The sequence below is a fragment of the Rana temporaria genome, chromosome 6 (genome assembly GCF_905171775.1).
Source record: "Rana temporaria chromosome 6, aRanTem1.1, whole genome shotgun sequence".
Classification (NCBI taxonomy): Eukaryota; Metazoa; Chordata; class Amphibia; order Anura; family Ranidae; genus Rana; species Rana temporaria.
Genome location: NC_053494.1, coordinates 198022185 through 198034221, shown reverse-complemented (window position 1 = coordinate 198034221; position 12037 = coordinate 198022185). Strand labels below are relative to the sequence as shown.

The 12037-nt window shown below is 42.9% G+C and overlaps 1 protein-coding gene across 1 annotated transcript in view; it reads left to right on the top strand.

Annotated features, from left to right (window-relative positions):
- Positions 1-12037, top strand: part of THSD7B (thrombospondin type 1 domain containing 7B) — a 714750-nt gene that overhangs the window by 415881 nt on the left and 286832 nt on the right. Inside the window, 1 exon segment of the mRNA XM_040358054.1 lies at positions 11664-11767. Within this exon segment, the coding sequence (XP_040213988.1) occupies positions 11664-11767 (104 nt within the window).

Sequence of the window (12037 nt, the reverse complement as noted above, 5' to 3'; positions counted from 1 at the left end):
CATTAGCTTCCAGGTTAGAGTTGCCACCTCATCCCTATAAACCCAAACACATATGAATAACACAGGGTCTGTGGGTGATTAAGATGGTAATTAAACTCACTCTGTGCCTTAACTGCATTAAATTAGCCCCGGAACCCGGTGTAATTCATATGTGTTCGGGTTAAAAGGGGTCCCATGCTGAGTGGTTGCCCTTCTGCATTCTGAACTCAGGGGGTCAGCCGATGTCCACTCAGAATGGGCGCCATTCTGAGCATTTTCTAAATTAAAGTGATAATAAAGTCTATTTTTTTTTTCTTAAAATAACAAACATGCTATACTTACCTGCTCTGTTCCGTCAGCTCCCCTGGCCCCTCCTTTCTGCTGCGAACCCGCTCAGGAAGCAGATTGCTATAAGGTCCCGCCGAGCCGCTGCTCTGTGTGTCCATTCAGACACGGAGCAGAGGCCCCCACCCCTCTCTCTCCTCATTGGCTCACTAACTTTAATTGACAGCAGCGGGAGCCAATGGTGCTGCACTGCCATTTCAGCCAATGAAGAGGGAGAGTCCCGGGCAGCCGAGATACTCCTGCAACATCGCTGGATCGAGATGGAGCTCAGGTAAGTATTAAGGGGACTGAGGGGGGCTGCTGCACACAGAAGGTTTTTTATCCTAATGCATAGAGGGCCAGATCCACAGCCAGTGGGCGCAACTTAAATATTCCGATTTAAGTTACACCGCCGCAAAATTTCTGCCTAAGTGCCCGATCCACAAAGCACTTACCTTGAAATTTGCAGCGGTGTAACTTAAGTCCGGCACAAGGCGGGCCCAATCTAATGGGGCGAGTCCCATTTAAATTAGGCGCGCTCCCGCGCCGGACGTACTGCGCATGCTCCCGACTCTATTTTCCCGATGTGCTTTGCGTTGCGTTACGTTGCGCCGAGTTTTGTGAATCGCGACAGGTAAAAAAAAGATGCGGCGGGAAAAAAAAAATGTAAAAAAAAATTTGACAGCGACGCGGGAAAGACAGGTATACTTTTACATGGTGTACTAACTTTACACTTTGTAAAAGCAGCCCTATCTTTGCGACGGCAAACTAACACGTACGGAGACTTACCGAAGGGAAAAACCTTTGTGGATCTCCGTAAGTGCTAATTTGCATACCCGATGCGGAATTTCGACGAGAAATGCCCCCAGCGGTGGCCGCGGTATTGCATCCTAAGATCCGACAGTGTAAAACTATTACACCTGCCGGATCTTAAGAATATCTATGCGTAACTGATTCTATGAATCAGCCGCATGTGGATCTGGCCCAGAATGTATTAAAATAAAAAACCTTCTGACTTTACAACCACTTTAATGTAAAGTATTCTCTGAGTGCAAATAAATTACAGCATTAAAAATAATGAAATCTATCCTTATATCAATATATAATCATATAAATTCATCAATGCTGATAATAAATTCACCATGAAAAATCCTTCAGTGTACATAAATCAATAATGAAATTAATTTTCAGATATGTATAAATAAATAAATAGATAGATAAAAAAGATCTGTGTTTGTGATCAATTAAGAAAAGTTCATAAATCAAGTGCTAAAGGTAAATGATAAATGGATATTGAACACAGTGTCCACAATCAATAAAATGCATCCGCGCCTTTTACAAGCTGAAATAATAAATGGCGCCCGCAAAGTGAATCTACAGATCCAGCGCCAAAGGTTGGTGCTTTCCAACTGAGTGGACTGTTTTCACTGCATTGTGAATACTGGAGGTCGGTCGTTGCACAAGGGTGCAATTCAGAGAATGGTTTGCATTTCCCGATTGGACCAGGTGGAGATTGTGACATCACCTCCCCACCTCGTCCAATCACAGAACACTTTGCATTCATTCAGAAAATGCAAAGCGTTCTGTAACAACTTGCCGACTAGCCGCCGCAGGTGTACTGCGGCATGTTGGCACAGCTGCACGAACCGCCATCATTGTATGTCGGACGCTTTAAGAGCTATTGGAGACGCTAGAGCCAATACGCATGGCCGGCGACCACGATGTCCACCGGCCACCCACGATCGCTCCACAGAGAGCCAGAACGGGGGTTTGTCAATGTAAACAGACAGATCCCCGTTCTGACAGGGGAGGAGAGAGAGATCTCCTGTTCCTAGTGATTAGGAACAGTAATCTCTCTCCTCCAGTCAGTCCCCTCCCTGAACAGTTAGCAACACCTTCCAGGGAACACATTTAACCCCTTATTGTTAACTCCTTCCCTGCCAGTGACATTTACACAGTAATCAGTTCATTTTTATAGCACTGATCGCTGTATAAATGTCAATGGTTTCAAAAAAGTGCCAAAAGTGTCCAACCTCACCGCCGCAATGTCGCAGTCTCACTAAAATTCGCTGATCAACGCCATTACTAGTAAAAAAAATTATAATAATAAAAATGCCATAAATCTATCCCCTATTTTGTAGACACAATAACATTTGCGCAAACAAATCAATATACACTTATTGCAATTTGTTTAACCAAAAATATGTAGTAGAATACATATAGGCCTAAACTGATTAAGAAATTTGTGGGTTTTTTTTCGACATTTTTGGTGGATAAAGTAAAAAAAAAAATTTTTTTTAAATTGTCTGCATTTTTTGTTTATAGCGCAAAAAATAAAAACCGCAGAGGTGATCAAATTCCACCAAAAGAAAGCTCTATTTGTGGGGGAAAAAAAGGACATCAATTTTGTTAAAGCGGGGGTTCACCCTATAAACCCCAAAAAAAAATTTTTTTTTCTTCTACCATAAAATCAGGCATTGTAGCGCGAGCTACAGTATGCCTGTCCCGATTTTTTTACCCCCGTACTCACCGTGTACTCGTACATCGAAGATACTGACTCCCCTCGGGGAATGGGCGTGCCTATGGAGACGGAGGATGATTGACGGCCGGCTCTGGCGCGTCACGCTTCTCCGGAAATAGCCGAAATAGGCTTGGCTCTTCACGGCGCCTGCGCATAGCCTGTGCGCAGGCGCCGTGAAGAGCCGAGACCTACTCCGGCTGTCTTCGGGGAGAGTGACGTGCCAGGGCCGGCCGTCAATCATCCTCCCTCTCCATAGGCACGCCCATTCCCCGCGGGAGCCGAAATCTATAATGTACGAGTACACAGTGAGTACGGGGGTAAAAAAATCGGGACAGGCATACTGTAGCTCGCGCTACAATGCCTGTCTCGATGGTAAAATCGTGTCACTGAGGGTGAACCACCGCTTTAAGGTACAGCATCGCACAACCACGCAATTGTCAGTTAAAGCAACGCAGCGCTGTATCTCAAAAAGTGGCCTGGTCATTAAGGGGGCCAATCCTTCCGATTCTTAAGTGGTTAAATGGTAGTGCTTTTTTTTTACGTTGTTTGCGTTCGGCCTTTTCCGGCGGAAAGTTACCCCTGCTATAGGAGGGGTAAGTGCGGCGTATCCTATGTTAAGTATGGCCGTCGTTCCCACGCCGAGTTTTGAATTTTTTACGTCGTTTGCGTAAGTCGTTCGCTAATACGGCCGGACTTAATTTACGTTAACGTCGAAACCAATGACGTCCTTGCGACGTCATTTGAAGCAATGCACGCTGGGAAAATTTGCGGATGGCGCACGCGCTGTTCGATTGGCGTGGGGATGGGCCTGATTTAAATTGTACACGCCCCCTAGCAGCGGAATTTGAATTCCGCCGGGGGATTTACGATACGCCGCCGCAAGTTTTGAGGTAAGTGCTTTCTGAATTAAGCACTTGCCTCAAAAACTTGCGGCGGCGGATCGTAAATCAGATAGGTTACGCGGATCTAAAGATCCGCTAACCTATCTGAATCCGGCCCCAGGAGTCTCCAAACATTCTAAGCAAAGGGCCAGTTTACTGTCCTTCAGACTTTAGGAGGGCCAGACTAGGGCCGGTGGGAGTAGAAAATGCCCTGGTGTCCAGTGGGAGTAAACCATGCCCTGTCTTTGGTGTCAGTGGAAGGAATAGTGCCCTATTGTTGGTGTCAATGGAAATAATTCTGCCCCATCATTGGTGTCAGTGGGAGAAATAGTGGCCCATCATTTGTGTCAGTGGAAGGAATAGTGGCCCATCGTTGGTGTCAGTGGAAGTAATAGTGACCTATTGTTGGTGTCAATGGAAAGAATTCTGCCCTATCATTGGTGTCAGTGGGAGAAATAGTGGCCCATCATTTGTGTCAGTGGAAGGAATAGTGCCCCATCGTTGGTGTCAGTGGAAGTAATAGTGACCCATTGTTGGTGTCAGTGGGAGGAATAGTAGCCCATTGATGGTATCAATTGAAGGTATTGTGTCCTTTTGATAGTGCTCCATATGCCCCATTGTTGGTGTCAGTGGATGGAATGGTGCCCCAAGGGCCAGAAAAGGGCAAGCAAAGGGCCGCATCTGGCCCCAGGGCTGCAGTTTGGAGACCTCTGGTATACCCTATGGTGTCCAAGCTGAACCAATGTAACTACTGTATGTAAAAATTGCAAATAGAAGAAAGAAAGGCTAAAAATGAAAACAAATGCAGCCACCACATCTAAGAAATGATAAACTGCAATATAATAAATGTTTGCTTTTGGGTTTTATACGACTTTAGGTCGGCTGGTCTATGAAACTCACAATACAACCCTTCTTGCACTGCCCAAACACTGCTGGTGGGGGCCCACTGGCTCCTGTCGTTCCTTCAGCTTACCATGGCTCTTTGTCAGGCAAAGGAGCCGCCTGATTGCTCAAGCAGATAAGCTGAAGACGTTTATTTCACTTAGCTCGCTTCCTATAATTATCTCACCTCTATACTTTCATAAGCTGCTGCACATGAGCCATCGAAATACACACAGACATTAAACTACCATCTACTCCTTCAAGCCAGGGAATACAATTGCTTCTAATTTTCTTGTGAAGAAGAGAAAAAACCCATTAAGCTGCTTTCCGATGTATAGATTTGGAAATATATTTGTGTTTGTTCCCGTAGTGATTGTTCCATAATGACAAGAGAGGTAGTAGCAGGAGACGGGCTGCCTGCATATTACTATGTGACTATGCTATAAATGTGTCTGCTGGCCGATCAATATCTGTGATTCAAGTCCCACTTCATCTTAAATGGCAGAAGAAAAAAAAAAAGGTGTTTAAGTACAAAGGTGCTCTGATGTCGGAAGGTGACGGAACTGACATATAGAGAAAAGTCTGATGCTCATCTCCATCCCTGGAGTCTTCAGACAACGAAACTGATCTTGCAGTTTTATGAAACAGTCACACCTGAGGAATTATTTGGCATTTTGTCTTCTTCAAGGAAAGGGAAATCATGTGTTCAAAGGAAGGATAGAAAAGAGACAGTTATGTGTTTCTGTCATTCTTATGGAAGTTATGGCAGCTAGCTTGTGCTTTTTTCACGAATTTCAGAGGACACATTTACCAGGAAATTAAAGGGGCTGTAAAGGTACAATTTGTTTCCCCTAAATAGCTTCCTTTACCTTAGTGCAGTCCTCCTTCACTTACCTCATCCTTCCATTTTGCTTTTAAATGTCCTTATTTCTTCTGAGAAATCCTCACTTCCTGTTCTTCTGTCTGTAAATCCACACAGTAATGCAAGGCTTTCTCCCTGGTGTGGAGTGTCGCGCTCGCCCTCTCCCTTAGACTACAGGAGAGTCAGGACACCCACTAATACACAGCTCCTTTCTCTATATGCAACATAGAGAGCGTCCTGACTCTCATGTAGTCCAAGGGAGGGGCCGCGCACGACACTCCACACCAGGGAGAAAGCCTTGCATTACTATGTGGAGTTACAGACAGAAGAACAGGAAGTGAGGATTTCTCAGAAGAAATAAGGACATTTAAAAGCAAAATCAAAGGATGAGGTAAATGAAGGAGGACTGCACTAAGGTAAAGGAAGCTATTTAGGAAAATAAATTGTACCTTTACAACCCCTTTAAGAGATGAACAGGACTTTTTTTCTCAGAAAATAGGTGCAGAAACTCAGCCACAACCACCTAAAACAGCCCCCCCCCCAGGGGTGCACTTGGTACATAGTACAGAGCTTAGGGATGCACTACATGCAGAGTTTGGGGGTGTACTATGCACATAGTGCAGAATTCAGGGGTTGAGCTGCATACAGAGAGCAGAGTTTCGGAGTGCGCTACACACAGAGACCAGAGTTCAGCCTTCTTCCACAGCTGCTTACCTCTGCATCTCCCATCCACATCTTACCTTCACCCCTCTTCAGCACTGACCTCTGCATACGACTCCCGCTCCACTTCACCCATCCCCACCCCTGAAAGGCTCCACCATCTTCCACATATCTTACTTTTGTTGCTGTATTAAGCTAAAGCACCCAGCTGCCTCTAATACCACCCTGCACAATGTAGGCAACTCCTCCTGTCTCACTTGCAAGGAGATCATTTAGTGGGGGTGTCGGCATTCACAATGCACAATGCTACCTCTCAAATAGGTTTCCACTGACTTTATTTTATCTTTTTTTTATCTGTAAGGAATAATTTTTCCCAATGACCACAAATTTAAAGAGCATTCTTCCCAGTGACCATCACAATATTGTATTATGTGTTATAGATGTAGTCATTTTTAGCAGGGGTCCCTGAGACCAGAAAGTTCCAGTCCAGGGTTTCAATGGTTCATCTGAGAAAGGCTGGGCTAGAACCACAGTCAGGTTTGTATTTCTCAAGTGGTAGTACCGTGTTTCCCCGAAAATAAGACCGGGTCTTATATTAATTTTAGTCACCAAAAACACACTAGGGCTTATTTTCAGGGTAGGGCTTATTTATTTATGGTATAAACAACAAAACAAGTTTGTCGCCAAAGACTGGAAAAGTAATTATACAATAAAAAAATCGAGAAAATTAATCGATGGTTGGCTGCAATAATTAGGAAGATTTATACCTATTTTGTCCATGCAATAGTGAACACAAAGTAATATTTATTGCTATGAACACGCAAAAATTCCAGCAATCCTCTGTGTTGTAAATAATGTAACTGACAAGCAGGATCAGTGTAGTGATGGAATTTACACAGTCAATCTACCTTGCAGTGTACAGCACCTGTCACCCACAGGCACAGCTCCACTGGCAGAGGGAGGGGGCGTATGGAGCCCAGAGGCAGCACGTCTGTGCTATGACATTCTTACCCGGTCCACGGGAGACAGATGGGAAGGGGGAACCGAAGCTGTGGAGGGCTTGTGGTATCTCAGCTCCACTGTGTAGTTTAACTCCACTCACGTGTGCGCCGGCAACTTCCTGGTCGGGACGTCTCGCCGAATCAGGAAAGCAGAGCAGGAACAAGGCTTGGAGAGGGCGGAGGGGATTGGCGGTAGCTCTCCCATTAGCCGAGATCCCTGGCTGATGCGCGCACAGGAGGCAGCATCAGCCGGGAGGAGAGAAGAGGACCTCCGGCGGGGCAGCAGTGGGTGCAAACACGTTTTTCTTATTTATACCGGTAGCAGCAAAAGGCAAACAATAACAAGCATTTAAAAAAAAAATCACGGAGATTGACTAGGTCTTATTTTCGGGGTAGGGCTTATATTGCAGCCCACCCCAATAATCCAGCTAGGGCTTATTTTCGGGGTAGGGTGTATTTTCGGGGAAACACGGTAGTAGAGGGGTGCTGGACATGTCATTACTTGAGTCCAGTTGGCCTGTATTTGGCAGCTCACCACACAGACCAGGAGAGGACATTCGCCCTAGTTGAGAAATCCAAGTATAAGGGGCCAAATACAGTGCCAAATGAAAAATCCATAGGAGTTTATTTTTCTTTTATACATGTGTATTTTTAGTAAACATGGGAATTCGTCTTCGTTCGAATGCATATTTGTCCGAATTTCTGGGATTTTCATGTTCGTTTTAACAAACGATAACAACCGTGCAGAATCTGAAATCCGAAAGATCTGATATAAAAACTGCTTTATTTTTGTCTTGTTGCGACAACAGTTTGATATAGATAGAAGATTCGACATGACGGTGACAATGGCGATCTGTGTCTATCGAACCCGTTGTTGAATGTGCCTAACCTAACTCTATTAGTCCAAGATTATTCAACAAGAAAAAAGATTAGACATTATAGAGATATGAAGAAGCAGCTAAAAACATACGATCACAGCGAGCGGATATTTATGGTCAAATGCTCGGCCCATAGGCTATAGAAGATTTTATATGTTGGTTGACTAGTAATAACAATTAATAAATATAATTATTGCTAGTCATACAACATTAGAAATCTACTATAGCTTGTGGGCGGAGCATTCGACCGGAAATGTACGATTGCGGCGTCATACAGTTTAGCTGCTTTGTTAAATCTTCTTAGAACATTAGACAGACCATAAGCCTTCAATGACAGATTCAACGTTAATTAATTTGGATTTCCGGACGAATGCATTTTTTAACGAAACAAAATAAATAAAAACAAATTTCAGGAGTAAATACATTTTATTTTTCGGATGAAACCGAAATTCCGAAACAAAATATTTCAGTGTGCACATGTCTAATTTTTAGTAGCAGTTATGTGTTATCATTTTTAAGTTTATTTTAAACTTTTCCACCAGCCCTGATGAGGGGGGGGGGGGGGTTGTGTGGCCTCCACAAAGGCATTGTCTGTCTTTTGTCCTGCTTGTTGTACCAGCTGAACAATAAAATCTTTGGACTATTTAGGATTTTTTATTTGGCACCCTCTTTGACCTATTACACATAGGCTTGTATTGATGTCTGTGTTCCAGCTAGGGAGATTCACCTTCTCTAATTGTCCTGCTAACCACTGTCACTGGGACTGAAAATTATGGGGTATCCGTAATTTGAAAAAAGGGAAAATATTCCTACGGGAATGCTTGTCCAGGTGACAACTATCTAAAAAGGGATGTCCCTCGCTTTGGAGAATACTTTTCCTACTTCCTGTGGTGAAGGAAATCTCCACTGTGGAATACAGATGTCGAAAAAAAACTGACATGGGTTATAACCAATTTTTAACCCTTTCCAAAATAATATAAAATGAAAGTGTTGGCTTTAGAAAGACCTCAAGGAGACATTAGTAGCCTAAAATATCTTCCAGAGACACTTTTTTTAAGTTATAATTAAAGACGAGTGATAGTTCCCCCCCCCCCCCCCAAAAAAAAACAGCTGCCACTGAAGTAAACACTACTTCAGTCATCTCCACTAACTTTTGGGTCCTGTGCTAAATGGCAGCCCTGCTGTATTCTCTGATTTGTACCAAGTGGACGGGTGGAGCAGTGACATCACAATCTCCACCTGGCCCAATCAAAGAATGCTTTTCATTCATTGATAAAATGCAAAGCTTCCTCTGAATGGCACCCCTGTCCAGTGGCTGACCTCCTGTTTTTACAATCCAGTAGGGCAGCCGCTTAGCACAGGACACAGATGATAGTGTAGATCACTGTAGTAGCTGTTCCTACAACCGTGATTTTCAAACTGTACAAGATCCCATAAGTGTAGTATATGCATAGTTACATGCACAGTTACAAATATCCATACATGGAATTTTTATTTTAAACCCACCATGCATTGCCAATTTAAACAGGAGCCAATTAACCTACCAGCATGTCTTTGGAGTGTGGGAGGCAACTCTTGCAAGCACAGGAACATGAGAACTCCATAAAGGTGGTGCCCTGGTTGGGATTTGGAACGAAGGACCCTAGTGCTTCAAGGCAGAAGTGCTATCCATTAAGTCTATGATTAAGCTAAACCACTATGCACTCTATTAGCTGGATTCACCAAGAGTTACGCCGGCGTATCAGTAGATACGCCGTCGTAAGTTTAAGTGTATGCTCAAACTGAGATACACTTAAACCTAGCTAAGATACGACGGCCTGCGCCGTCGTATATTAGGGTGCAATATTTCCGCTGGCCGCTAGGTGGCGCTTCCGTTGAGTTCGGCGTAGAATATGCAAATGACTAGATATGCCGATTCACGAACGTACGCTTGCTCGTCGCAGTAAAGATACGCCATTTATGTAAGAGGTACGCCGGCGTAAAGATAAAGCTGCCCCCTAGGTGGCCTAGCCAATTTATACATCGTAGGTATTTGATAGTCGGTGATTCAGAATCTGCTTATGAGAATCTTTTAAGAGATTGATGACATAGTGGAGTCTCAACATGAATGTGACATTCAGGTGGTGTCTCCGTGTGAACGTCACATTCAGATGGCGTCTCCGTGTAAACGTCACATTCAGGTGGTGTCTCCGTGTGAACGTCACATTCAGGTGGTGTCTCCGTGTGAACGTCATGTTGGTGAAGTCTCCGTGTGAACGTCACATGCTGGTGGAACCTCCGCTAAGGTTAGGTGCATTCGACCACAGGTTCGATAGACACAGATTGCTATTGTCAGCGTAATGTCGAATATTCTATCTATATCGAACTGTTGTAGCAACAAAAACAAAAATAAAGCATTTTTTTTATGTCAGATATTTCGGATTCTGCATGTTCATTTTCGTTTGTTAAAACAATAACGAAAATATGTGAAATTAGGACGAAAATGCATTCGGACGAAAACAAATTCACATGTCTACTAGGAACCACGATGTGTCATTTCCTCTAGGTCAGTCCCATCCCCCTACAGTAAGAAACACACGAGGGAACACAATTAACCCCTTGTTATAGCACTGATCGCTGTATAAATGCCAATGGTCCCAAAAATTTGTAAAAAGTATCTGATGTGTCTGCCATAATGTCGCAGTCCCGATAAAAATCGCAGATCGCCGCCATTACTATTTAAAAAAAAAATGCTATAAATCTATCCCCTATTTTGTAGACGCTATAACTGTTGTGCAAATCAATCAATATACGCTTATTGTGATTTTTATTACCAAAAATATGTAGAAGAATACATATCGGTCTAAACTGAGAAAAAAAATTAACCTTCTTTTAAAAAAAATGGGGATATTTATTATAGCAAAAAGTACAAAATATTGTGTTTTGTTTTCAAAATTGTCGCTCTATTTTTGGTTATAGTGCAGAAAAAATAAAAAATCTAATTTTGTTTTGGTATAGTGTCGCACGACCGCGCAGTTGTCAGTTAAAGCGACACAGTGCCGAATTGCAAAAAATGACCCGGTCATTGGCCAGCCAATTCTTCCAGGGCTGAAGTGGATAATCTGTGCTTTAATGCAATATAAAAATTAAGCAAGAGCAATTATTTTATATAGATACACTGCACTATTAACTTAAAAATTGTGACCACTGAGAATTTGCTATTCTTGGTCTTTAAAAAACGGATTCATTTTTAGAGATGGACTGACCCTTTAAGTGAAAATAAGATAACGGAAATCTGAATTTGTAGAACTTATTAGCATTGTTCTAATAAAGAAATTCTGGACGTCTGAATTACTTGGAAGAAAGCAGCCTCAATATGTCTTCACTACATTAACGTCACTATAGATGGAAAAATCAACTTTCCACCCAGCAGGGAAAGAGCAATAATACCATATTTTGGAAAATGAATGACAAGAAAAATGTAATTAACTTTCGATCTTCAGCGCTGCGAAATCTATTTCTCCCGCACGCATGCAGCTGGTTTATTTTTCACAATTAAATGAGAATTAGCCTTAGCGGCGAATGTCCACCGATTTGATGAGAATTCATTTCCCAATCTGCAAGTCAATCAGGAGGAAAACACAATTACACGTCTACGCACCTGTTCTCACAGACCTACCTTGTAATGTTTCACAGGTGGAAACCTCAAGACTGGAGTCAGTGCGTCCTTGTGCCAGACTACGTGAGACAGAGCATAGCGGGAGGCGCCGAATCCTGCGGGCCGGGGATACAATTCAGAGGTAAGCCGTACTTCTAAAATGTTCAATACCAAATTGACTTCGTGCATGAGAATATCGCCAAACAAATTAGTCTGAGAAAGAGTTGGTGGAAGCCTAGGAAGAGTAAAATGTACTTGTAGTTTAAAACGGAATTCAGCTAGGAAATAAAACATAAAAACTAGTTATTTATTTAAAAGAATTGGAGATAACCAAGGAAATTCAGAATATTTCCCTTTCCCTTTCTTCATAGACAGTTATAGACCTAAAAAAAAGCTGATATCCATCAAGTAT